This window comes from Anabas testudineus, chromosome 12 (genome assembly GCF_900324465.2).
Source record: "Anabas testudineus chromosome 12, fAnaTes1.2, whole genome shotgun sequence".
Taxonomy (NCBI): domain Eukaryota; kingdom Metazoa; phylum Chordata; class Actinopteri; order Anabantiformes; family Anabantidae; genus Anabas; species Anabas testudineus.
In genome coordinates this window covers 1,522,134-1,549,825 of record NC_046621.1, presented here as the reverse complement: position 1 = coordinate 1,549,825, position 27,692 = coordinate 1,522,134, and the positions used below count along the sequence as shown (strand labels likewise).

Here is a 27,692-nt window from a genome sequence, read left to right as displayed (position 1 = left end):
TGCAAGTGAAATATGGAGCAGATCCTGGAAGAGTATCTATCACGGAGGTGCCTGCTGCAGTGAGGAGTCCTCTGGTGGTGCTAGAGGTGGAGTAGAGCTGGAGTAGAGCTGGCTGTGGGTACCTGTGAGATTTAAGTTAAGTTACAAACTGTACCTTTAAGTAAAGAGGAATTCTGGAAATACGAGACAGAAGCAAAATGCTGCATTGGAAATATTCAAATGTTTGTTAGACCAGAATTCACTTGACGTGTTTTAGAGAGAAAATGTTTTTAAAGTTCCCAACGCACCTTTAAATATTGACTTTTAACTGTAAAGCTCATTTCCAGAGGTCTCTGATGATCTTTGGATGAAGACACGCTTATTATAAGTCATTCATCTTCATCTCTCTACTTCAAATAAAATATTACCACACATAATTAAATACGGTGTAAATGATGCACTGTGTGTGTGTGTGTATGTGTGTGTGTGAAAAGCATTATATTTCAAGGCTGTGCTAGAATCAAACAAATCAACACACTAATACAGTAGATTTAATTAACATATTTGAAGAAATGACTGGTTTAATTATGTTATTGATAGGAAGAGAAATTACTGTGTGTTTTCTGCATTTTGTGGAAAATGTAAATACAATCAATAACTAATTAGAACAAACGAATGTTCAGATGACTGCAGGAAAACGACCTGGATCGCTCTCCTAAACATTATAGTTGCTTTATTTCTAATTGTAGTCCTATTTGCACATTAACCTTAATATGATTGGACAGACTTCTTCTTTATTTTCTCCGCGATTGTTGTGACTGTTTGACAGCTGAAGGCTGACTGATGTTTTTTGTTGGAGAATCCTTTGGAGAAAGCTGGAGGAGGTTTAGGGATGTCAGATCACAACGAGTAACGAACATGCTAATAACCCCTCTTTAATAATTCATAGCTTCTCCTCCTCCTCGCTCACTGTTCAAACTTGCAAACATTTCATTATAGTCTCTGACTTGTTCTTTTTCTCTCTGTGTCCCTCTGTGTTTGCTTTGAAAGGTCAAATTCATACTTTAAAGAATGAGTTCAGAGCCTGTGTGAGTGTGTAGCTGCTGTTTGTCCCTCTATTACAGTCAGAGTCTGCACCGTGCACCACACTCTGTGTTCACAGATATAACATGTGTTACAAAGAAAACAGCAGCCGGTGTGTTTAAAGACACACGTGCTGTGTTGGAGGATATTAGACCCTGTTGTTGAGTCTCTCCTGCTCTGCGTCAGGGTCTCGTGGTTCTGTTTGTATTACACTGTTGTTGCTCTCTTCAGCCCCACCCTTCCACAGCCTCTTCAGGTTTAATACGGTGCAGATCACGGGTGTCTCAGCTGAAGTTGACACTGTGGTTGTCTTCAGCAGGGGCCATGATCTCACATCAAGCTGCAGAAACGTACAGATACGCGTCAGCTCCCTCGTGTAAACACTCGTCTCTTCCTCTGATTAGACACCGAGAGAGAACAGAGAAGTATAATGAGAAACCTGCCGACTCGTTTGTTAACTAATCTGAAGGTTATTGGTATTGATCAGTGGAGTCATGGGAAATATTCTTGAGGTCTGGACAACAAATTAACAAGAGAAATGGAGATGAGATCATCTGTGTATTGACACATCTCCCACTAATCACTGCCTGCTGTATCTACTGTGTGTACTTATACAGCTTATACACGCTGGTACACACATACTGCTACTCTGAACTCAAGTCCAGCAGTAATAAATAGAACTTGATAACAAATACAACAGGTTCTGGATTCTAACCGGTGGACTGTATGTGATGTGTATCTGTGATTTCAGGCTGCATCTGCTGCTCTCAGCAGTCTGGGCCACGTGTACACGGCTATCGGCGACTACCCCAACTCGCTGGCGAGCCACAAGCAGTGTGTGCTGTTGGCGAGACAAACCCAGTGTCAGCTCTCCGAGGCTCGACAGCTGGGCAACATGGGCGCCGTGTACACCGCGCTGGGAGACTTCACCAACGCTGTGCAGTGTCATGAGCAGCACCTGGAAATCGCAAAGGTACAAAACTCCTGGACATGTGATCTGGTTTTCATCAGATTAACTTCACTGAGCTTAAAGGATGAGTCTGGTGACGTGCTCTAGTTTTACTAACTTACTATTATTAATAACTGATCATTGTTATTGTGCCTAAAACGTCTTATTTCACAGCAGCTTCCATCACAATGTTGCACACTTGCTTTTTGGGACATTTCAGCAGTCTTCTGCTGGTGTAGCAGTTTCATTACTCCTGCACATCATATTCAAAATCCTGCACTGGATCATGTCTTTGTCTTGTTGTAAGTGGACAGTTTTATGTTGAAGTGTAACACTGTGTGGTGTTAGCAGCTTCTCGTCAGCAGCCCTGGTTCACTGTCTGCGAGGTGTTCAGGGACAGTAGATGGGGACAGAGATTAAGTGACATCTGCAAAAAAACGTTGTGATGATTAGATAATAATTTAACGTTGAACAGACTTCATAGTTGATTTGTTTATGTGCAGTCTAATCCCCTAAAGGGATAAACAAGTATCTTGTCTTCATCAAAGCTTCGTATGAAGCTTTATAATAAGAACCAATGGGCAATCACTAACAAACACTGTATCACCACTTAACTTTTTAACTATAAGCTATGACACTGCAACTGCAGACAAACTACACAGAATCCTTCATGTACAATAACTAGAAGGTTGAATGAATACAAAGCCATGAACAACAGTTCATCCAGTAACTGAATTTTGGAGAGATGTGTAATTTCTATTTCAAGGCTGGAGCTGTGTTTTCTCACGTGTTTCGCAGCAGCAGGTGCATCTGAGAGTCTTTGTGTGTCACTGTGTATATTTTAGCACATTTTGATGAGCGGTGTGTTTTATTACTAACTAAGCATTTTTCTGAAAATGTGTGTGTATTCAGGAGGCTAGTTGATAACGTTGTCAATATTTGAAGTAGCAATTCATGCAAATCTTACATTACAACCATCACACAGACAATAACCAGTGCACATTTCATTTTTTTTTATTCCTTTTTTGGATGAAGTGCAATAACGCAGTAATGAAAGCCAGCCTCTCCAGCCAACATCATCTCAGTCTCTGTAGCTTCCTCACTTATCATAGAAATTGATCATCTGTTGACAGTTAGATTTGTACCAAAATGTGCGGTTGTGCACAGTCATAGAGTCAATTTTCTTTAGCTGGAAACGCTGCAGCTTGTTACATAAAAAGTACCATCTGTTCACTGCGTGTCATCTGCTTCACCCTGTTTCCAAACAGTAAATCTTGTTGTTAGGACATTTTCTTTGTCATTAAACTGGTTTGACATTCATTTAGTTCATAATGTCTTGATGAAAGTGTTCTAATGCTTCCTGCTTTCACTCTTAGTGATCACGTTACCTATGGAATAAATTTCACTCCAGCCACTTTCTGGTGTTGACACTGATGTTTTTGGCAGACTTTGGAGAACCGGCGTGAAGAGGCAAGAGCGTACAGTAACCTGGGCAGTGCCTACCACTCTCAGCGGGACTTTGACAAGGCCATATCCTACCATACGAGAGTACTGGAGTTGGCACAAGAGCAGGGCGACAGAGCCATCGAGATGAGGGCATATGCCGGGCTTGGGCACGCCGCCCGGTGCATGCAGGTTGGTCTAAAATCCATTTAAAGGCGACGAGTTGTTGTGTGTCGGTCCCTTCTGAAGGCTGATGTTCCTGTGATCCTCAGGACCTGGAGAGGGCGCGTCAGTACCACCAACACCAGCTAGAAATTGCTGAGGAGCTGCAGGACAGAGCAGCTCAGGGCAGAGCCTCCTCCAACCTGGGTAGGTTTAAATGAGAGTCTTAACTGGGCTTTTACAAAACCTAAAGGTATCCAAACACAAGCACATCAGCCAATAAGAAACACAGTGCAGTGGAAGTTCACTGCGCTTTGATTTCAGATGCAGGGCTGAAGTGAGTGTGATATTCATACATAACAGAAGCTGCTTTGAGTTGAAGTTAATGTAGTTCAGACATAATTCATCATTAAAGTCTGTCCACAGGAAACATTAGTTATGCTTCTAAACTCTAATTACAGTCACGTCATCTGGCACTAATCCTGATGTTGTCAAAGTGTCCTCGGTTGAACTGGATTACTAGAGAGGTAGTGACTGGAAACACTACAGGTATTCAGAGATCTGTGTGACCTGGGGCTGCACCTTGTAGCTGAAGGTCAACCTACAGGATAGGGATGAGAAACAATAGGAGGAGGGTGGCGGACGTCTTTGTCTCTGCGTTGTGGAGTGGGGAATAGCACCACAAACATCTACTGAATAAAAGAAGAAAGGATTTGAGAGCCGGCAGCAGGCTGACTTTAAATTACCGGTTCACGTTCAGTTCAATGCACCATGTGAGCCGACGTTACTCTGTAAGCTTGAATAAAAAGACAGCGAGTCAAAATCCGAGCTCGTATTTCAATGAGCACCGAGTCACAGTGAATAAAAACTCGTGTGAATCGTGTGATGGTCCAGCTCTGCCATCACCTGAGGAACGATCACCTGACAGCAGCAGCTCTTCGTCTCTGGACGATCAACCTTCATGTTTTATTAAGCGGGTTTTGTTTTCTGCGGCCGCAGTGATATGTGAGAGCCGGTGAACCCGACTCCACTGCTGACTGGACACCTCACCGCCGGTGTGTGTGTGTGTGTGTGTGTGTGTGTGTGTGTGTGTATGTGAGGGTAATATGAGCTTCAGAACACATCCAGACTCCAGCAGCTTTTCTTTGTGCTGTTTCATCTCAGCAGCTTCTTAAAAAACAAGTGAATCATGTTGTTATTTAGAGTCAGAACACACTCACACACACTCACACACACACACTCACACACACTCACACACACTCTCACACACACACTCAGCTGCTCCGCCGCTGACGCTCTGCTGACAGACGAGCTGTTGTTCGGATCAATGATTCAGATCATCATTTATGGATGATTACGTTTCCCTGCTCCTGAATGCTGATTTGACAACCCTTCATTCTTCTCGTCTCCCTCTTCATGTCTTCGTGTTTCCTCCTCATCCTCTTCTTTAACTTCTTTTTCTCTTGTCTCCCATGTTTCCGACTCCCCTGTGCTTTCTCTCTCTTTCCCATCTTCACTCCCCTCCTCTCATCTCCTCTCTTATTTAATAGTAATGATGTCATACTTCATTGTGAACAGCTGTCAGACAGTACATATCTGCACTGCTACAGGTTTTTGGTGTCTTGACAAGTAGCCAGGAGGAACCAGGAATCGAACCACTAACCCTGGAGTTAGAGACGACTGCTCTTGTTTCCTCTCCTCTCCTGTTCCCTCGTAGGCTCTTCTTTCTCTTGCTTCCTCCTCACTTCTCTCTATCTTCCCTGTATTAAAACCAGAGGCAGCATCACGCTGCCAACTCCAAACATCCCAACTAGCACTCCGTCTCGTCTTACCCAGTCAAACTCCCTAGTGACCATTTGAAACCTAATTACAACTTTACAGTAAAATATCACTTCAGCACTTTCATTTAGTGGAATTTTTGTGCTGCTTGTTCCTTTTTCATTGGAAACTGCAGATTAGAGCAGCTTTAAATACTAAAAGAACAGAACGTGAGCAGACACACATGCGATGAAATGCACGGGATTTGTTTTGGTTTTTCTTGCCACTGAGGAGAAAAGCGGAGCGGAGATCACCACAGTCCTCGTCTAATCTGTCTGTGCTGTCTCAGCTGAAACCCTGTCATCAGATCTCGGCTAATTTTCCACACCTCTAATCCTCACAGCTCTGCACTCTTCACACTGTGTCCCCTCCACGTCGGGGGAATCCCACAGCCCTGCTGAGCATCCACACATAGCTGCTCCTTACACCTCGGAGAAGTGCAGGGGTTTGTCGTGAGGGAGACTGTGTGTGTTTGTGTGTGTAGTCATGATCATAGTGAGAACGACAGGTGTAAATGGAACCAGCTATTCCAGCCGACTCTTCAGGCTTCTCTGTAATCCTCTTTGCACAAGACCTCTGTGAACAAGGTCTCCTCTCTCGTTATCAGCAACCTCCTCCTCTCCCTCACGTAAACCTTCTGCATAGATATTTTAGAGAAAGCTGGACAAAAACATAGTGCTTCAAGTTTTTAAATGTCTGCGAATGTTAGAGTTCAAAGTAAAAACTGCAAAACTATGCATAAATGTCACAAACTTAAATTGGAGCTTATAAAAACCAGAACACGGTGGTTTTCTAACATGTGATATGATGAAGTGGAAACAAAAAACTTTTGTTAACTGGCTTCACAGAGCATGAATCCCATTTGAAACCCTTCTAGTATTGGCAAATTAAAGATGCACTAATGCTTCTAAATCAGTATTGATTGTTTTTATGAGGCTGGAGCAAGATGATCAGATGGTTTAATGGTGCATTTGTGATGAAATATTGATTTAATCCAAGTACAGATGCTGTAAATAGCCACAGCCTGTGTAATGGTCTCAGTTAAGGATGACGGCTCCGATTCTGTAGAGGACTTGAGAGAAGTGTTTATATGCAAATATTTAATCAAATGTGTGACTAAAGCGACATAATGCATACGTTTGCATACGTCTGCAGCCCAAAGTCACGTCCCAGATGTTTATTTCAGACATCTTCAGTTCTGCATTTGGAACTAAACTGAACTGAAAGTGAGGCTTTGGATACTCGGGTAGAATAAGTTCGGAGGCTCCTTCATTGATTTTAGAAATAGAAGTAAAAGAATCTCATCAGACTCGTCAGCGTAGTTACAACAGAGCTGGACACGTGCCGCATCTTTTGGAAGAAGCACTCACGGTTCACATGCACACACTGTAAAACTTAACTTGTTGTTTCAACTTAAAAACTCAATTGTCTGCTGTGTAAGCTGACGTCTTAGTTTGGTTGATTTAGATTCAGAACAAGTTGTTCAAATGAAAATCTGTTTTCATTTGAACAATCTGTTCACGAGCATCAGTCGTGTTTGATCTAATATTTAAAATACTTCCAGTTGTGTTATGTTATACAGCCTCTAATGTTTTCTCAGTTACTGAGTGAGTAAAACCACCACGGTACTGCATCTAACATCTAACATAATATACCGGCTTGTGCTTGAGCCACAAAATACTAAAATGAGACCATAACATTCATGTTAAGCTGCACCAACCATGACTATCATCTATAATAACTAAAATGAACAATGTTAAACGGATACATGCTTGGAAGTAATATGCTAATCTGTTTGTATTTTATCAACTTAATTGAAGTGAAGTCTAAGAATTAAATTCATTTAACTCATAATTTTAAGTTAATTTATGAGTTAAGACGTCAATAGAAATACAGCTAATGTTCATAAATTCTGTCAATTTAATTTTAATTATCTTGAAAATACTAATCGTAGGTTTTTAGGTTGACGTGATTTTAAACTATTTTCCATTTCCACAAAATTCTTGAATGAGAATTTACAGTGCAGTTCTCTCTCTCTCAACACAGTCTGACACGGAAGCCACATGTAACCTCTTCCATCTGGTGTCTCGACACCCCCCATATCCCTGTTTCCCCCCTCGTAACCCCTCTCTCATCTGTCCTCCTCCTGCTTTATTGTAGTAAATGCCACTTACTGCATTTTATGTTATTGCTTTAGAATTAATTCACTTGGTTATTATTTAAATTCAATTTGAAGGAATAATTGCAAATAAACAAGAAAATGTGAACATTAAAATCACTCATTATGTTAATGGTGCATTTGACGTTTATTGATTTAATGTTGTTAGATGACAGTTATTGATGCAGACAGTATATTTCAAATTAACCTATTCTGTAATCATTATTATTACATATTACTAATCTTATTACTTAAATATACTCTATGTTGTACTGTATTACTAATTAATAATAACTAGTTTGCAGGTTTACCTCGTACTAGACCGTATGTAACACTCAGCTTTGCAGTTTATCCCTGACGATCTTCGCAGTGAGAAGAAATCCGACTGATAAGGTGCATGTTTGTAACAGAAAGGTAGAGCTCCCATCAAACCCTGTTAATCTAGTTATGATTGTTCTGATTTAGACAATGCAGTAGAAGTGTTTCCACCACAGTTTGCAATAATCACAGTTTTGCCTCAGTCTGGTCATGATGAAGATAAAGTGTAAACACAGTGACAGTAAGAGCGGAGATGAAAGGTTCGAAAGGTCAAATGCACGCACAGGTTCTGTGTGTAAACTGCTGAACTTTACAGTACCACGCTGTACAAGTACTCCAATCTACCAGTGAAAGTACTGTTCAAAGTTTCACTGAAGCAACATCTTCAACTAATTCTGTAGATTTTATCAAATATTGAGTAAAAAGTCTTGTTATGCTGTGTTTTCAAGGAGAGGTTTAAATATGAAAGGCTAAATTTGTCCTTCTCTCCACCATCATCATTCTCTTTTACTATTTCAGCTTCTGTTCAGTTTTCATTTGCCGCTACAAACCCCATGTGCTCACCTTTCTCCTGCTGCAGCTACTGTCTTCCTCTCCACTTTCCATCTTACCCTCATGTGTCCCAAACTTCCTCCTTAAGTTTTATCCTCCGTCTCAACTGTTGTCTGCTTTGTCTCTGTAAACAAGTTGGTAAAACCACTGGGACCCGAGTTTACCGGTTTGTTCTCCCTGGACAGATGAAGTCTGTGTGACTCTGGATTTATGCATATGCACTACTGAAGTTTGAAGATCAGCAGAATAACATTAGATTTATTGAATAGTCCTACTGTAGCTCTTTAATTATTCACTGCTTTGTTCTCAAATCTTTTTCAGGGTCATGAAAACCATGTGCTGCATCTATACAGTATTAATACACATGTATGACTTCTTTACATGTTGGATATTTTCTATATCTCTCTAACATTTGGGAATTTACCATGTTCAGCACTCTTCGATCCTCACTACTAATAATCACTACGAATAAGGCTGTAATGAGGCACGAATCCTCATTATAAAGGCTTCATAACTGCTCTGCTGATGTAATTAAAAGCTGTAAAATGACATAAACAACATAAAGAGGTGAACAATAACCACAAACAGTAAAAATCACCAAAAAGAGATCCTGGGATCTTATATAGGACGGGTGTGGGGCCCTTCAACCGTCTGGAACCTATTTTGACATTATCCATTCTTGAATTCAAAATGTTCTCTGTACTTGAAGTAACTTGAGGTTTAACCTGGTCTGGTCTCAAATGGCTCAGGAGTTGTCTCTGAAGTGTTAGAAGCAGCTCTGTTAATAAGTTCAACTATTTTGTTGCTAAAGCTGTGGCTCTTCCTTTTTTACCATCACAGGCATCATACACCAAATGAAGGGGGAGTATGAGACGGCACTGAAGCTCCACAAAGCCCACCTGTCCTTCGTCCAGGAGCTGGGTGATTATGCTGCCCAGGGGAGGGCCTACGGTAACATGGGCAACGCCTATCATGCACTCGGAGTCTACGACCAAGCTGTTCGGTACCACCGTCAAGAATTACAGATCTCACTGGAGGTGAATCCCTTCGCTCTTCACAAGCAACATCTCCACATCTGTTCAGGACAGATTGTGAAATGTCTTAGTTCTGTTTCAGGTGAATGATCGTCCATCACAGGCGTCCACGCACGGTAACCTAGCCGTGGCGTACCAGGCGCTGGGCGCTCACGACCGGGCTCTCCAGCACTACCTTCATCACCTGACCATCACACGAGAGCTGCGGGACACACAAAGCGAAGCGAGAGCACTAGGCAAGACATTCACGAGGGGGAGGGACTGAGGAGAGAAGCTTTACTGATAACATTAATGTACTAATGTAATGTTCCTTTTTTCAGCAAACCTGGGCAACTTCCACAGCTGGAGAGGAGAGTACGCTCAGGCCCTGCAGTACTACCAGCAGTACCTGGCTCTGGCCCCAGGGTTGCAGGACCTGGAGGGGGAGGGCAAAGTTTGCCACAACCTGGGTTATGCTCACTACTGCCTGGGACAGTACAGAGACGCCGTCAGGTCAGAGCCAAAACGAATCTCACAAACTCGCATTGTTTCCTTTTAGAATTGAAGCATCGCTGTCAGAGTTGAAAATACTTTTGACAGTTTGATTCAGAAGTCTTTACAGGACACCAGTCAACAGGTGAAGCACAGAGACAAGTTAACCTGAGCAGGTAAACAAAGGAAGTTCATCAACAAAAAGATGAAGCTGTCGGGCAAAAGAACGAAAGTGGTGAAGCAACGTGCAAAAAAGTGTGATCATTTGATTTGTTGTGAAAATAAAATGTGGTCCAGGCAGAGAAACAGTTCATGCACGAGAGTCCAAAAAACAAAAGCAAGGTAAACATCAGACAGGCATGCAAAACAGGAACACTGGGGAGTAACAAGACAGCGCTCAACGACAGTCTGGCACAGGATGAGTGTGGAGAGCTGGCTTTTTGAGCGGGAGCTGATTGCTGCAGATGAAAAACAGGTGCATGGAGGGAGAAGCGGGGTGGGCCAGGTAGTAGCAGCAGGAAGGGAGAACAAAGACATGAAGGTCGACGGGGCTGGGTCTGAAACAGAGGGAGACAACATAATGAGGATATGCACCACAGACAAAACCTGTGCATATTGTGAATGAGAATGAAAGTGAATCACACAGGCCAGTGGGTGACTCACTGCAAACGTGCGCTTTGCAGCTAAATGTTGTTTAAAGCAATTATTAATTTATTTTAAGTTGTATTAAACTGAATGTTAGGAACTAAAATGATGAGGAGAGTACAAGGCCACCATAACAACATGTTGTTTTCATTATATTCCAGGTATTATGAGCAGGACCTGGCCTTGGCAAAGGATCTCCAAGATAAACTAGCCCAGGCTAAAGCCTACTGCAACCTTGGTCTGGCTCACAAAGCACTGGGGGAGTACAACAAAGCAGAGGAGTGTCAGAGATACCTGCTCTCTCTAGCACAAGCCTTGGATAACACACAGGTCACACGCTGGTGCTCACTCTACTATAAACTCTGACAACATATCCCTTTTCCAAGAAGCGGTTTGTAATCAGAGTCTGCGTGGTTTGTTTGTCTGCAGGCCGTTTTCAGGGCCTTTGGGAACCTGGGCGATGTCTGCATATGTCGGGGAGATCTTCCAGGAGCGGTGAGGTTCTACCAGCAGCAGTTGACGCTGGCGCAGAAGGTCAACGATCAGAAGATGGAGGCTGACGCCTATTCAGCACTGGGATCAGTTCACAGGTAATAAGGTCGACAAAGATTTTCAGCGTTGTGATTTGCTCTGCTGTCCCTAACTGTTCTTCTCTGTCCTCATCGTCTTCTGCCCCTCCAGGCTGCTCCGCCAGCTGGATACAGCTTTGTCCTTCCACAGCCAGGAACTGACCATCCGAAAGGATCTAGGTGATCAGCACGGCGAGTGCCGCGCCCTGGGACACCTGGCAGCGGTGCATATGGCCCTGGGAGACTACGCTACAACCTTCCAGTGTTATGAGACCCAGCTGGGCCTGGCACAGGGGCTCAGGGATGCCCGTCTGGAAGCCCAGGTCCATGGGAACATGGGCATCACCAAAATAAACATGGGGGTGTTTGAGGAAGCTATCGGCTATTTTGAGCAGCAGCTGGCCATGCTGCAGCAGCTGAGTGGAAGTGAGAGCATGCTGGACAGAGGTAGGGCCTACGGGAACCTGGCAGACTGCTACGATGCCCTGGGAGACTATGAAGAGGCTATTCAGTACTATGAGAAATACCTGACGGTGGCTCAGAGTCTCAACCACGTCCAGGACCAGGAGAAAGCTTACAGAGGACTTGGCAATTCGCACAGGTGGGAAAAGCTTAACACATAATATAACCTGTTAATTGACCTAACATCTGTCTGCTCCAGTACGTTTCATTAAAAATGAGGCTGATCTGATACGAAACGTGTTTTGTTCTATGTTGTTAATCTTACATTTACATTTACATTTAGTCATTTAGCAGACGCTTTTATCCAAAGCGACTTACAAGTGAGGAACAAGGCAAGCAAACAAAATCTAAGTCAAGAAGAAACAACATCAAAGCAAAGTGCTATCAAAAAAGTGTTTCTGTTTCAAGAGATTTGAGAATGAAAGGGTAGAATATTTTCTTTTTTTTAAGTGCAAAGGAAGATCTTAAAACCCAAAAGTCTTCAATGGTCCCTAAATATACATCAGTCAATCATTAAATGTCCTTCTAAACACCACTATTAATACGTTTTCTGTGTCCGTTAAAATCTAATTGATCAGAAATAGAGACCGTTAATGTTGTAAATGTAACATCTACCGTGCAGAGACTCATTGTTCCTACAGTAACGTTCACTGACAGAAGAACAAGGCTTAATGATGGGCATCCTTTATCTGGAGTGTGAATCTATCTCAGCAAACACAGCCTTTGTAGATGTTTCTTCTTTTAGTCTATTTCTCAGAGGATAAAATGGTTTTTGTATTAATAAAATCGAAACGTCCTGTTATTATGAGACCATTTGCAGTTCTCAGTGTACAGTTTTACCTTCTCATGCTGTTTCATGTTTTGCTCTTCAGGTCCTTAGGCAGCCTCCAGCAAGCATTGGTGTGCTTTGAGAAGCGCTTGGTGGTAGCCCACGAGCTGGGTGGAGAAGGAGGGGGTAAGGCTCAGGCTTACGGGGAGCTGGGCACCCTACACAGCCAGCTGGGCAACTATGAGCAGGCCTTGTCTTGCCTGGAGCACCAGCTTAACATTGCACGCACAGCAGGGGTAAGGACTTACCTGCAAAGGTTTGTAGTTTCAGCTGAATATGACAAAGTATCTGCAGTGTGAAAGGTAAACCATGCATAGAAATATGTAATGAATCCTGCTGTAACCGTCAGGATAAATCTCTGGAAGCAGAGGCCAGTGATGCACTCGGAGCCGTCTATCAGCTGATGGCAGACAATGAGACAGCGCTGCAGGTTTGTGCAGACTCACTGTACAATATCCATAATTTCAATGTATATCTGAAATATTCTTCAGCCAGTTCTCTCATGTATTTTACCTTAAATATAAAGCTACAGCCAGCAGCATGTTAGCGTAGCTTAGCATAAAGAGTGGAGGAGACAGTGACTGGATTCTGCCAGGAAACAGTGAAGCACACGTGACGTTCTGTAAAACATTCACTGAAACGTGGAACTAGTCCTTTAAATAATCCAGCTCTCCTGCTTTAGTGGCACCAAAGAGCGTTGGATATATCAGAGCAGACGGGGTGTGTGAGGAGCCAAGGCCGAGCCTACGGAAACCTGGGCCTGACCTACGAAGCTCTAGGAAACTACGAGCGGGCCGTGGTGTTTCAGGAGCAGCACCTGAGTGTGGCAGCACAGACCAATGACCTGATAGCTAAAACTCTGGCCTACGGAAGCCTGGGAAGGATCCACCATGCTCTGCAAAACTATGCACAGGCTGTGATGTACCTGCAGGAAGGTAAGAAACCAGCTTCCTGCGATCACAGACTCGTGGCTCTGCAGTAACGTTCAGCTTTCAGCTCTGCAGCTAGTTTCTAACCTTTTTTTAGAGGATTTGGAGACTTGTAATCCCACAGGAGAGGATTTTTTGATTAGTCCTATCTTCAAACTCTTGACATTATTGAAGAGTCGGTCGTAGTTGTACCCCCCCTCCCGCAGTCACGCAGGCCTCTGTTATTTAAAGTCAGAGGTGTTTACGCCTGAGAACACTGTGAGTTGGATCTCTGCAGCCCTGAACAGGCATGAAAGGTATTCATGAGCCTGACACAGGCTAATAGAGGATCAGTGCTCGGTGTTTACCCTGGAGCGTGGGTTCCTTCAGGCAGCTTGTTGTTTGATAAAACCTCATCTCCATCCTACAGTAGACTGCTCTTCAAAACACACACCTCTGTCATGTCTTCAGCTTTGAAGCTGCATCCTTGTTGAAAATAATCCCATTTGAAAGTCTTTCCTAAAAAGCACACACACACACACACACACACACACACACACACGAGCTCCGGCTGAGGCACATTAAAAAACAGCCTAATTGTAATGGATATTTAAAATGATTGGGTTGATTTATGAACCCCTTCGGGCCTCATCTGTCCTGTAAGACACGGTCACGGTTTGTCACTTAACTCGCAGATCCTCTGGATTTTAATTGATCATTAACTGAGCAAGCAACAAGGAGCTGGGCTCCGAGTTGACGTGAGGACAGAGCTGAAGTGAGCCTCCAATTAACCTCCCTGAATGATAGAATAAACGTCAGATACTGAACATCACATGGGCCAGAAAGAGACATAAAGGCAGAGAAGTGAGAGCGAGAACTTGATGTTTGATGAGATTCTGCTCAATCTGGGAGCCTAAAGAGAACTAAATTCAACCTGTCATGGCTGCCTGTCTGCTCCTTCACAGCAGGGGAGATCAAACATATCTGAGACAAACTGAAGAGAGCAGAGAGAATACAAGAACTTTGAATCTGAATTGACAGAACAAAAAGACACAAAGACAAAAGGACCGATGAGAGAAAAAGAGCTGCAGATGTGAGAGGCCCCGGGCTCCGAAAGGCTTTTCTTCTGTGCAGCAACAGTTGCAACGATTGAGCATCAAATTGCCACAAGTTTCAAAGAGATGATTTGCAGATCAGCCTCAAGGAACCAGCATCTGATCTCCTCGGCTCTCTGTCTCTCACTCCTCTCCTCAGGACTGCGTCTGGCAGAGCAGTTAGGTCGGAGAGAAGATGAAGCTAAGATACGCCATCGCCTGGGCCTGTCTCTCTGGGCCAGTGGAAACCTGGAAGAGGCTCAGCACCAGGTGAGTGTGTGTGTGTGTGTGTGTGCGTGTGCGTTCACGTCTTGCAGCGTGCAGACAGGTCGGGGATCTGCAGCGGTAGAGATGTTCTGAACGTCCTGTGTTTAAAACAGTGAGAGGCAGACAGTCGGTTCATGTAGTGAACATGTGCAGGTGAAATGAAAAAGCTTTGACAAGGACCAAACTGTCAGAGCAAACAGCTGACTGATGTGTGTTTGTAGCGCCTCCCAGTGGCCAGTAGTGTAACATCAAGCTCATTCAGGCTTGATACAGGATGATTACGTTGCACATTTTTATGCACTGATATTACAACATTAATTAATACAGAGATCACTGAGGGAGGAATGAATCTGTTGACCACAGTCAAAGTGTTAATTTTAAATCAAAGATTAGAAGAAGAGGAGACTAACCCACAGAGAACAGTCGGTTCAACATCTGTGGACTCTCAGATGCTGAGTGGATGGAGGTAATATCACTGTGAGCTGTGTGTAGAATACATATTTCACCAGATTATATTGCAATGGGAAAAAAATATATAAGACATTTTTATCTACAAATAATAAATGTACTAATATTCCAACAGATTTGTTTGTTTGTTATAAAATAAAATTTTAATATTAATATAATATTATTAATTAATAATAATGATAAGATGAAACTTTGATTCACAAGTTACAGCAGCACAGACACAGGAGAAAAACAAGGTAATAAAAATAAATAAAGTAAAAGGCAAATATTAAAGACAATAGAGTTGACATAAAGAATTATATACACTACAGAAAACAGCAGTATTTATGCAAATATTAACTTTTTAAATCAAAATATTTAACAAAATTATTCATTTCCACTATGAATTACTTTGCAGTAAAATACTAGAAATCACACTGGAGTAATTAATAGTGTTTAAGCTTCATGAGTCAGTGTAAAATCAGAAAGTGAGGGACACAGTGCATGTTTCAGTGTGCAGCATGTGTTGTCCCGGAGAGCTCAGGAGATAAAACCTTATTTATCCCTGTGGGAGAATTCAGATGTTACAGCTGCCAAACTAAGACCTCAGTAAAAAACATCTTAAATAAGATTTAAAGTATAGTACAGTTTAAAAATGTAAAACATACTGGAACAAAATAAACAAATAAGTCAAAAGTGTGTAAGTCCGGCTCATGTGATCTGTACCCTCAGGTGAATCAATGTGCATCTGTATTTGACAGTATATGAATCTCAGTGTGCTGTATGTTTGTTTACTGTGTCTCAGCTGTACAGAGCGTCTGTGTTATTCGAGACCATTCGTCACGAGATGCAGCACAGTACGGATTACAAGCTCTCTCTGTTTGATCTGCAAACCAGCTCGTACCAGGCTCTCCAGAGGGTCCTCGTCAGCCTAGGTGACTTTACTAACCTCACATCTTGTGTTGTTATTTAGTGCTATTAACAGCTCACTCTCTCCCATTTGTTCTCTATTATTCATTAGTCTTTCTCCTGTGTTCCCTCTCAGGCCGGCACGAGGAGGCGCTGGCCATCGCCGAGCGAGGCCGAACACGTGCTTTTGCTGATCTGCTGGTTGAACGCCAGAAAGGAAGTCAACAAGCAGCGAGCGCTGACCCTTACATCCCAGTTACTGTAGAGCACATCCTGGAGACAGTCAACAGTCAGAGGGCCATAGTCCTCTATTACTCTCTGGCAGGAGGCTTTCTGTACAGCTGGCTGATATGTCCAGGCGCAGGTATGATAACATATATTCTGTAGAGTCAAAGGTTAAAGTTGGTGATGTTCTGTGTGTTTTCTACTTGTCAACAATTCCCATAAAACCAGCAATGAGCGGTATCTCCTGTTCTTCTTCTTGTGACATTTGAGCAGTGGCCGGTATAGACCTTTGGATTTGAATCCCATTCTAACCTTAATGCCAGCGTGGCCTTTTCTCCAAAGCTTCTCAAACATGTTCTGTCTTCCTGGACAGTTTGTGACACAATGAGCCCCTGGGCACAGGCATGTAGAGGTACCAGCAGCAAGACACAGAAAGAGGCCACAAACCATATCATCTGTGGTCGTGGTGTCTCTGGTTCATCAGTTTGGTTGTTTTGTTCTTTATTTTGGTGCCTTTGCAGTGGACCCACTCAGTAACTCATTCCTGTCCGTTATACCACCTGTTAAAAGCCCAAACCAGGAACATAACGTGTGTCATTCAACCACAAAAAAGGGAGATTTTATTGAAAAAGGTTAAATGTATTGATGTGTTGAATATTATTTCGCCTCATAAATGATATTTCATTACTTTTGCCTCCTGTTTAAAGCACTGCACTAAGTCCATCTTCAGGAAGACTTTACTCTTGAAGCTGCATTACTGATTTTTCTATCCAACACTTTTGCACTGGGTATTGAAGCCAACATCATGGCCTGTGTGATCCACTAACTAGCACGGCTTCAGACTTTTAGTCTCATTAATAATTACGATATTTCCCTAAATCTGAATTGCACACTTAGTTTGGAGCATTAATCTTATATGTCGGCTTTTATAGTGCTTCATAAAAAGAATAAATAAAAAGAAAGAATTTCTGTTCCAGTTTCTAGAACACCTCAGCATATGTCCAGTGCACTAATCTGCTCACGGTTTTCTTGAAATGCTGTAACAGGTATCGTCAAGTTTAACGAGGTGTATCTTGGAGAGGCTGGAGTCGAGGCATCAGAGTTCCAGGATGGTGGTGGAAGTCCGCAGGGTGGAGGTGGAGGTCCTCTGTCTCTGGAGCAGTACATCTGCAACACTAGAGAAGCTCTGGGAGTGGACAGTCATTACAGCAGGTAGTTTGTTTCTGTGCTGAGAGTCCTCTTTGCTGGAGGACGGTGACAGAGGAACCTCATTTTAGCTCTTTTAGTAATAACTTTGGTGACTTTTCCTCTAGCACCAGCATCTGCATACTTAAAGTTAAATATTTAATTTGAGCTGTACTTGTACATCAATAAACTGCAAAACAATGACATTCACATCAACCTTCCCACTCAACAACACTATAACTGCTAAACATATTATAATGTGCTGTATGACATTTAGCTCCCAGCACCACTGTTCCTATGTATTGCATCAGAGAGCTGGGAGGAAGCTGCTTCCTGTGTGTCATCCTTCCTCCTTTTCTCATCCTCACTTATCCTGCCTGCAACTTCAGCTCTTGGTTGGTAAAACTGCACAAGTTTCAGTGAATTGTACTGTAACCAGCGTAACTGTTCCATGTGTTTATCTGTGTGTGTAGCAAACATGGACCCTCCCCCATTTGATTTTATTTCTAGTTTTATTTATGCTCCTCACAGTTGTGCTGCTTTTTCTATAGGTTGGAGTATTTGTATCTCTTTACCTTTAAAGTACGTTCATGCCCATAGCATTAAAATTATTTGCACATATGCAGCATTAAAATGTTATCCAACCCACTGGTATGAAATTAAAATGATAGAAGCAGCATTTTTTACACAGACCAAAGCTCCCTGAGAGGATTCCATAAAAAGTAATGGTGTTTGCTAATGACTAAATCTATGAGCCTGTAACTAATTTCTTTCTTGTAAAGCAGCATCACTGCAAAACACTTTAATTACTGTTTCATAAACAGTACCATTATAAGTTCTACATGGTTTCTGTATTTGGTGTTCATCACCATTATAAGTTCTACTTGCATGGTTTACTGAATGGGCCTACCAGGCACAGGTCTAGAGACCTAAGAGGTCGGGGGCCACTGTTCATTCCTGTTTTAAAGAGCTTAGTTTCTCAAACTAGTCACAAAATGATGCATAAAAGATGCAAATATACCCAAAAATGACCAACCATACAAAACTTTCAACAGAAGCAGTGCAAAGGGACCAAAAATGGACAAAACATTGAGAAATAAACAAAAAATGGACAAAACATTGAGAAATAAACAAAAAATGGACAAAACATTCAGATGCAGAAGTCAAGTGACCACAAAATAACTCAAAACCAAAAAGAAAGGGCGGGGTGCTGAGAGGCTCCTTTTCTCATCTTCCATCAATGGAAATAAATGCTTAGTATTTATTTAAACATCAGCTCTGTCTCTGGACAAACCAGCTTCCAAATTCACTTTTTAGTGGATAAAAAGAAGAGGTGCTACTTCTAAACATTCATAATTCTAGAGTATTGAATAAAATGTACCTCAGCCTCTGAACACAGAGTTAAATACAGTATTTATGACCTGCAGTAAATAAAGCAGTCTGCCTGTGTTTCTGTCTACGTCACAGAGTTTGCTCCAGCAGTGAGACAGAGAGCGAAGCAGGAGATCTGTTAGAGCAACAGTTTGAGGAGCTGAACAACAAGCTCACCTCAGGCACTGACCCCACAGGATACCTGCGCATGGTGTCCAGAAATAACCTCTTCAACAGGTTTGAGTTCAGCTCTATGTATTTGTCAGTGTGAGCAGCTTGTACAGTCACAGACCCCCACTATAGTCTCCTCCTCATCTTATTTCACTGATGTCAAATAGGCCAGCTGTGTTTGGATCTGATATGTGTGTATTCTGCCTCTTACAGGAGCTGTCAGAGTATGACCAGCCTTTACAGTGCCACAGTCTCTCCAGTGAAGGATGGCTTGTGCTCTCCTCTTTCCCAGCTTAGTAACATCAGCAAACCTCCTCTACGAGCCCTTTATGATTTACTCATAGCCCCAATGGAAGGGGTATGTTCTCCTATGAAACCTATGAATGCATTTAGCTGAACTGGTTACGTAGCACAAAAGGAAAGTTGCTCAGTGGTGCATACTCCAGATTTGCAGATTTTGCCCAGAACATGATCAGGATGTTTATTTTGGAGCCACAGTTCATGAGCACTAGGCTTAGTTTCTCCATTCGGGTCCCGAGTATTTAGTTTTTGTTTTTTACTTTTTCCAATGATCTTCTGTCTTTGGGGAAAAGCTCTTTTGGGCCAGTGTCATGTAATGAATGCTAAAGTTAGACTAATGGAACTTACAGTATTATGTCATTAGGGGCTCATTCGTTCTATGGTTAAACCACGTATTAGCATGTCCCTTCATAATGTCTTCTATCTTTTTTCTGTAGGGCCTGATGCACAGTAGTGGACCAGTGGGCAGACACAGACAACTTGTGTTAGTGCTGGAGGGAGAACTGTACCTGATCCCATTTGCCTTGCTCAAAGGCAGCTCCTCTAATGAGTACCTGTATGAAAGGTTTAGCCTCATCTCTGTCCCTTCGTTAGCCAGCTTAGGAGCCGCAATCAAGGTAGGAAAATTATACTTTTACAAACCTAAACAGTCTAATTTGAGGAACTTTTGCTTTGTTGAATCCTAAGTTTGTTGTTTTGCTCCCTACACCAACCCACAGCCTCATCCTCGCCGTAGTGGACCTTTACTTTGCTCTGATGGAGGTTCAGTGGCTGCGGTAGTCGGGGCTCCTCGGCTGCCCCCCAGTGTGATGGATCGCTGGTTGTGGGGCCCCTTACCTTCAGCGGAAGATGAAGCTGTTTGGCTGGGGGAACAGCTTGGATGTCATCCCCTAACTGGATCAAATGCCACAAAGGAACGAGTTTTAGCAGCTCTGAGTCAAACCGAGTGTGTTCACTTTGCGACTCATATATCTTGGAAGCTCGCCGCTTTGGTCCTCGCCCCCAGCACGGAGCATGCTGGAGGGGAGGGGGCAGGTGGCCGACCCAAGGAGAAATCATCGATTGGGACTTCGACCTCGAGTGAGACTGCAGAGCGGGATGGAAAGGTCAAGGGCTCCTTTTTGAAGAGTCTCAGCAGCCCGGAGAGACTTAGAGGAGCAGAAGAAAGCAGCGAGGATGCAGAGAGTGTTTGTGAGGTGGAGAGTGTGTGCGATAGTCCACCACTTCAAGACTTCCTCCTCACCGCTGCGGACATACTGGACCTGTGCTTGACTGTAAAATTGGTGGTTCTGAGGTAAAAACCTTTCACAGAATCCGAATCCTACAAAACCAGTTATGTATGAAAGACGTTTTACTCCTGACTCTTCGTCACTTCAGGTTGTATCCAGAGTCCAGCAGCAGGGTGACGGCTGATGGAGTGGTGGGTCTGACCCGAGCCTTCTTGGCTGCAGGGGTCCAGTGTGTGTGCGTCTCTCTGTGGCCTGTACCGGTAGCTGCCTCCAAACTGTTCACACACACTTTCTACACAGCTCTTCTCAATGGGACCAAAGCCAGTGCAGCTCTGACAGAGGCCATGAAGACACTGCAGAGCAGCAAGCACTTTTCTCACCCCTCCAACTGGGCGGGTGAGGAAGCATTCCTGAGCATAAACAGTATTATTTTGATAGAAACCAGCTCTTACCAGCCCTCAACCACAGTAGGCAGCTGTTTTTTAGCAGCAGCACACACAGTTGAAATCTTACTGGTGAACATAGTAAAGCTAAGGAACAGATATCTCCCTCTCTGTTTATGGTCTCTACAGAGACTTCTGCCATGAACGATAATGTTTAATTTTAAATGGTCAACTTATTCACCTTTTTCAGGTTTGATGTATTATTGCATATCTAACTATATAAACATGAACCTGAATGTCTTTTCTATCCTGTTGTGTATTTCTCTTTAGGTTACATGCTCATTGGCAACGACGTGAAGCTGAACAGCCCTATGTCTCTGGTCGGCCAAGCCCTGGCAGAGATTCTTCAGTACCCAGAAAGAGCCAGAGACGCTCTGAGGGTGATGTTACACCTGGTGAGACGCCTTCACACTTTCAAGTTTAACACTGACAGGCAGATTTAGCCATCAGCTCTATGAATAGAGCACATCAGCACTTGTTAATAAAGAACAAACTGCAGATCTGCTGTGACTTTCTAGCTGCAGCTGCAGTTTTGCACAATTTAAGCAAAATGTTTGTGGTTTGGAGTCTAATGGTTATGATGGTCACTTTCTTCCACCTATTTAATTAAATATGATATACGCTGCAAAAATAGATGGAAACTACAGATCTCAGATCTCACAATGCAGATTCAGGATGTGCTAATTGTGTTAAAGGTGTGTGTTTCCAGGTGAGTGATGATACAATATAACATGAGCTTTGTGTCTTTGTCTCTTCAGGTTGAGAAGTCTTTGCAGCGCATTCAGAGCGGACAGTGTAATCCAATGTACACATCGCAACAGAGCGTAGAGAATAAGGTCTGAGCGTCTGCTGGTTCATCTGTGCTTTAAATGTCAACTTCTGCATTTTCTCATCTCATGTTCATGTGTTTTGTTTTTTTTTTCTTTCTCTGAAAAAGGTCGGCGGGGTACCCGGGTGGCAGGCCCTCCTGTCTGCAGTGGGTTTCCGGCTGGACTTCTCTGGTAGCAGTGCTAGTCTTCCTGCAGCGGTTTTCTTTCCCACATCAGACCCTGGAGACCGGCTACAACAGTGCAGCACCACTCTACAGTCCCTGCTTGGTACCACAGCTTGTACATTAACATTAACAACAATGTCAAAAAATAGTGTGTTCAAGAATTGGGAGCTGTCTGCTAACAAATTATATTTAATTTGTGTGAAAGACAGACAATTCTTTCATAAAACATGATAAAAACATAAAACCAATGACAAAATTTGTAAGAAAACTGATTAGAAGAAATATTAAAAAATGTTAAAACAGATAATATACAATGACAAAATAATAAAAGCAATAAAACATATTAAAATAAAGTTTTAAACAACATATGACAAAAGCATTTCACTACATGATGCACCATGTGTATTGTAATGTATAATAAAAAACTTTTAAATAGATTAAAATAGTAAATAGCAAAAGTAAAAAATTTTAAAACAGATAAAACAATAATATCTGTGAGAATAAAACATTTTAAAACATGAATAAAGTAAAATAAGTGAATTATGCTTGTTAAAAATTAAGTATGGTATTGAATGGGTATTAATTCATAAAACTGTTCTGTGGTGGAGCTATTAATGTTTATTTGAAGATCTAAGTTGTGTTTTGTGCGTCTCCAGGTCTCACTCCTCCAGCTCTGCAGGCTCTGTGTAAACTGGTCTCAACCTCTGAGGCTGGAGAACAGCTCATTCATAAGGTACTGTCACATAGTGCTGGAAGAAGTACTCCAAGTTAGAGCTTTGTATAAAAGTACTACTAGAATGCTACTGCAGAGCTGCTGTATGGCTGCATTTCACTGTGCATGTGCAGTTAAACCCTTGGTGAATGTGCTTAGGTTAGTGACAGGCACTTGGTTATGTCACTCTTCTTTGTTAGTATTAGGTCATGTGGTTGCTCTTGCATGACTCTGGACCTTTTCCATACCATATGGGTGCAAGTTGTCCTTCATGCATGTCTGAGTGTGCAGTGACTCAAACCCAACATTTACGTAGGAATAAACCACTAAAGTTGTGTTTCCTCCTTTCTCATACTCACCTCACAAAGGCGGTTAAAAGCATGGTGGGAATGGTAAGTAATAAGATGTGCTGTGAGGCATTAGTCAGAAGAGGAGCAGCATCCACATGCTTTCTTTCTCGTCCTTCCTTCCAGGCATTATATTGTCTTTTTTCTCTATAGCTTCACCAGGTGCTGGTGCAGTTACAGTCAGGCGACAAAGAGCAAGACTTTTCACTGGCTCCCATTCAGGTGTCGATAAGCGTTCAGCTATGGAGGCTCCCAGGCTGCCACGAGTTCCTGGCAGCACTCGGTGAGTCGTCAACAGAAGAAACCAAACTTCAGTTTCATTTTTTTCACACTTTACTGTCATTACAGTAGCTAACTTCTTTAGTTTTGCCACTGTTTGGTTCACAGCCCCCGAATGCATCTGGTTTTAGCAGCTGTAGGTATAGTAGTACAAACACCAGTGAGAATTTACATTATTATGAAAAGACAGAGGAGTATGAATACAGACCTAACACAAATCAACATGAGGATACATATCTGAGGTCAGACTGGGACACACACGCAAACACAGGAGAAAATGAGTTCAAAGCTGTTAAACTCAACACAGGTACAAAGGTGTTGGATTAGAAGAAAACTCAAAGTTAGCATGTGTCTGTTACTTAAAAGCTGTAGTTAAGTAAATGTACTCAGTTACTTCCCTCAACCGCCTGTCTTAGGGTTTGATCTGTGTGAGGTGGGCCAAGAGGAGGTTGTGCTGAAGACTGGGAAGCAGGCCAGCAGGCGCACCATGCACTTCGCCCTCCAGTCCCTTTTAGCGCTGTTTGGTGAGAATCATGCTGAACTTTGGATATTTTCCAAAACTATTTCCTTCTGAATTTAATCTAATATGTAACTCATCTTTTTCTAGACTCCACAGAACTCCCCAAACGGCTGAGCATGGACAGTTCCTCCTCTCTGGAGTCTCTGTCCTCGTCCCAATCAGCCTCCCAGCCTCACTCTTTACCCCTCTCCTTCAACTGCTACCAACCTCAGCCCCCCTTCTTACCCCCAGTCTGCCCGGACAACCTCTCCTGTGACGCCATCTCCGTCTACAGCCTCAGCTCCCTCGCCTCCTCGCTCAGTTTCCTGTCCCGGCCTGAGCCAGCAGGAAGCGACATCATCAGCCAGCGCTCACATCAACAGGAACCAGAGAGAGCTCAGAGAGGGACGGGCCTCTACACCTCGCACCACCATCCAGGTGGCCTGTCAAGAGGTCGCCTGAGCAACCACGGAGGAGGAATGGCAGGAGAAGGAGAGGACGAGGAGTACGAGGGGTACTCCATTATAAGCAGTGAGCCCTTAGGACGAGGGGGGAGGGACTGTGACACACTGCCCCTACCTGCAGGACACAGACATGGGAGATGTGGTGCTGGGAGAGGATCTGCCGGGGGGCATGGGTATCCTGTAACGGTTTCCTCCAAAGGAAGCATCAGCACACCTACGTCTCCAATTAAAGCTCCACCGCCACTGCCCCAAACTGCTCCAACCAAAGTCAAGCAGGAAATGTAAGTTCAGCTCTGTTAGTTTAGTCAAGAAGATCTGTTCTAAGATTCACTGAACAGAGGTGAAACTGCTATGAATTCCCATGCTGGTCTACTACACTGACAGACAGTACAGCAGGGACCACACTGAAAATCTGATATGAACCTGGTGTGAGGATTTAGAAACACAACTAGTTCTGAGACAGATATTGAAGAAGAAATATTTCAGATTCTGATCTTTTTCTTAGTTCGTTTAGTAAATTAACCTGCAGCCATTCTTCATTGTTCTCCGGTTACAAATGTGACGCTGCCCCAAGTTTCCAGCAGAACGTTGCTGACTAAGCAGCATTGTGACAATAAGACATGTGACATCAGAACTGACTGAAAGTGTGGTAAGAGGAGCTTTGTCAGAGTCACGTCATGGCTGAAAGCTGAACCGGAGATTTCAAAAAGCAGTGCATGACCCTGTTTACCTGTGGTTTACAAAACGTGCCTTCGCTGATCACATCACAAGTGGACTGCTGAGACCCTTCACCGGTCACACCTGTCCATATACATGTCTCCATGGAGTCCAGCAGACCACTTGTGTTGAGATGTTACTTCTGCATCACTGCTTCTGACATAAGACAGTCAGGACCTCATGCCTGCATCTGCATGCTCTGCATCAGGACACAGCCTTTATACTATGAATGTGTCCCAGACCACCTCTGTGGTTTGAGTGATCAGATCACAGTCTGTCTTGGTAGCTGTGTACACTCCCCATGTGCATTTTAAAACCAAAATCAGCAGAAGTCCTGTCAGAAGAAGGCTGTAGTAGTCGTCTCTAAAAGCCCATCACATGTTTGACCTTGTTTCCCTTCTTAATCGTAACTGGTGCAGAATCTGAAATATTTCTTATTTTACATGGTAACATGCTGAATCAGGTGTCATTCCAGTTTTTATGTTCATGTCTTTATCATTTGTTTCCTCATTTTTTCCAGCTCATCTCCACAGAGAACTGGGAAAAGCAAAGTTAGCAGCTCAGACTCAGACCAGTCGAGCACTGAGACCGACAGCACGGTCAAGTCCCAGGAAGAGAGGACAGGACCTGCTGGACAAATGGATCCCCAGGAACTGGCTCAGAAGATCCTGGAGGAGACCCAGAGCCACATGAAAGCTGTGGAGAACTTGCAGAAAGCAAACATAAGAGGGAAGACACTGAGGGCACCTGAGGGGAGAGAAGAGGCACATGGCAGACAGCCATCCCTCTCTACTCCCACAACCCCAACTATGACTCCAACTGGAGGAGCACGAGGCTTTCAGCCCTCTGAGACCAGTGCTTTTAGCAGACCACCCAGCAGAGCAAGTCTGAAGGCTTCGTCCTCCCCTCTTTCACTCTCTAGTCATCTTTCACCCCTCTCCACCTCCATCTCAACACCTCCTCCAACACGACCCAAGCCACCGTCCCGCTCCTCCTCTCTACAGAAAATCAGCTCAGGCTATAACAGCCCCGCTCATTCCTCTCCTTCTTTATCTCTCTCTGTGAAGGAGCAGGGTTCACCTTCCCCAGATGTGCACGTGCCGGCTCAGCTAAAACTGAAATACCCTACCTCACCTTACACCACCCACATCTCACCTTCCCGCTCCCCTGCTGACAGTGCCCCATCTCCAGCTCTTTCTTACTCCTCCACAGGATCCGTTTCAGCCTCTTCCAGCCCGGCAAACACCCCCAAACTGAACCAGTCAGCACAGGATCACAAAGTCCAGACGATTCATAACTTAAAAACCTTCTGGGCCACCGCCAGCCCAAAACACGATGTGCCCTGCCATGCTAGTTTACTCCGAGGAGGGAGTAAAAAGATGAGCACAGTTCAGAAAGATGTTTTGGGTTTGTTAAATCTCTCACCGAGACGCGAGTCTGTCAGAAAAAACACTGAGGCTCGTGAGGATCACAACGGTGACAACAGACCTAATGGTCACCAAAAGCTGGAGGAAACTTCTAACCCTCCCTCCAACTCCAAAGGAGACATCAGACTTCCCTCTGGGAACGGCTACAAGTTCCTCTCCCCTGGACATTTTTTTCCATCTTCTAAATGTTGAGTTTGGCCATTTACCAGACGAAACCCATTAGACCAAGCTTCTGTTTAGTTTTTATTGTGCTTGTACAGTGACAGAAGTGAAATGCAGCCACATTTTTAGCAATACCTGCTGAAAAACAGAGGAAGTCATGTCTCATACTGAACTGACAGTGATTTTTACACATGATTTTAATGTTTTGAATGTGATGAATGTGCCTTTGTCTGGACAGAGCTGGAAGGACAATCTGACTCTGGCTTTAACTGTGTTTTTATTATTGACTAGAGAGCATGTGTCTCAATGCCTCCATGTACACTGAAATTACATTTTGACTTACAGTCTGTTGACTGAATGCCTGGGAAAAAGATGACATTTTATATTCATCGTAACGCTCGCTATATTTGTGTAAGTTGAATTTGATCTTGATTTAATAATTATTGTTAAATGTCATTATTATTGTTCACTGTTGTCATTTATTTTTTAACGTAAACAGTGTTTTCCACTCATTATTACACATTTTATAAAGACCACACAAGGATGGAGTAAAGAAAACATTTTGATAATTTTTATGGAGATTTGGTTTAATGTGTGATTGTCAGCATGGTACCTCTTGCTGTTAAGTGTTTCTATGACCTTTATAATGTACAATTTTGCAGCGGTGCCAGACTCCTATTCAGAAATATCACAATTCTCGACCAGTTGTCAAATAAAAATGTCCCTTTCCTTGTCTTGCTTTGGTGACCAAAATGGAAGTGAAGATTTTTCACAAATTATTTTTACTTTTATATTATAAATACAAAATGGTAAATTGTAGATCAAATATCATAGGTATTAATGTTTATCCTGTCCCAGGATTATACTTTATGTTACTAATATTTTCAAGTTAAACTTTATGAAATTTCAGAGGGAAATATAATACTTTTTCTCTGTATGTGTAGAATTCTACACCAAATAGAGTAAATGTTTTAGACTTTAGATCTACAGCATCTGAGCTTTTAATAAAATGGCAAGAAATGTTCTGGTACTTTGCAGCACATGAAGAAATTAAAGTGAGATAACAATTA

The 27,692-nt window shown here is 43.0% G+C and overlaps 1 protein-coding gene across 1 annotated transcript in view; it reads left to right on the top strand.

Annotated features, from left to right (window-relative positions):
* Positions 1-27,362, top strand: part of LOC113158491 (tetratricopeptide repeat protein 28-like) — a 34,639-nt gene extending 7,277 nt beyond the window's left edge. Inside the window, exons 4-32 of the mRNA XM_026354420.1 lie at positions 1,814-2,035; positions 3,458-3,646; positions 3,727-3,823; positions 9,303-9,499; positions 9,579-9,732; positions 9,817-9,988; positions 10,774-10,942; positions 11,042-11,202; positions 11,294-11,782; positions 12,516-12,708; positions 12,822-12,902; positions 13,155-13,407; positions 14,635-14,744; positions 15,994-16,123; positions 16,234-16,461; positions 17,369-17,534; positions 18,975-19,115; positions 19,263-19,407; positions 19,787-19,966; positions 20,069-20,643; positions 20,727-20,974; positions 21,292-21,416; positions 21,780-21,857; positions 21,959-22,118; positions 22,672-22,748; positions 23,228-23,357; positions 23,770-23,877; positions 23,961-24,597; positions 25,554-27,362. Of these exons, the coding sequence (XP_026210205.1) occupies positions 1,814-2,035; positions 3,458-3,646; positions 3,727-3,823; positions 9,303-9,499; positions 9,579-9,732; positions 9,817-9,988; positions 10,774-10,942; positions 11,042-11,202; positions 11,294-11,782; positions 12,516-12,708; positions 12,822-12,902; positions 13,155-13,407; positions 14,635-14,744; positions 15,994-16,123; positions 16,234-16,461; positions 17,369-17,534; positions 18,975-19,115; positions 19,263-19,407; positions 19,787-19,966; positions 20,069-20,643; positions 20,727-20,974; positions 21,292-21,416; positions 21,780-21,857; positions 21,959-22,118; positions 22,672-22,748; positions 23,228-23,357; positions 23,770-23,877; positions 23,961-24,597; positions 25,554-26,652 (6,714 nt within the window). The 3' untranslated portion in view covers positions 26,653-27,362. The remainder of the gene's footprint in view (positions 1-1,813; positions 2,036-3,457; positions 3,647-3,726; positions 3,824-9,302; positions 9,500-9,578; positions 9,733-9,816; positions 9,989-10,773; positions 10,943-11,041; positions 11,203-11,293; positions 11,783-12,515; positions 12,709-12,821; positions 12,903-13,154; positions 13,408-14,634; positions 14,745-15,993; positions 16,124-16,233; positions 16,462-17,368; positions 17,535-18,974; positions 19,116-19,262; positions 19,408-19,786; positions 19,967-20,068; positions 20,644-20,726; positions 20,975-21,291; positions 21,417-21,779; positions 21,858-21,958; positions 22,119-22,671; positions 22,749-23,227; positions 23,358-23,769; positions 23,878-23,960; positions 24,598-25,553) is intronic.
* The last annotated feature ends 330 nt before the right edge of the window (positions 27,363-27,692 follow it).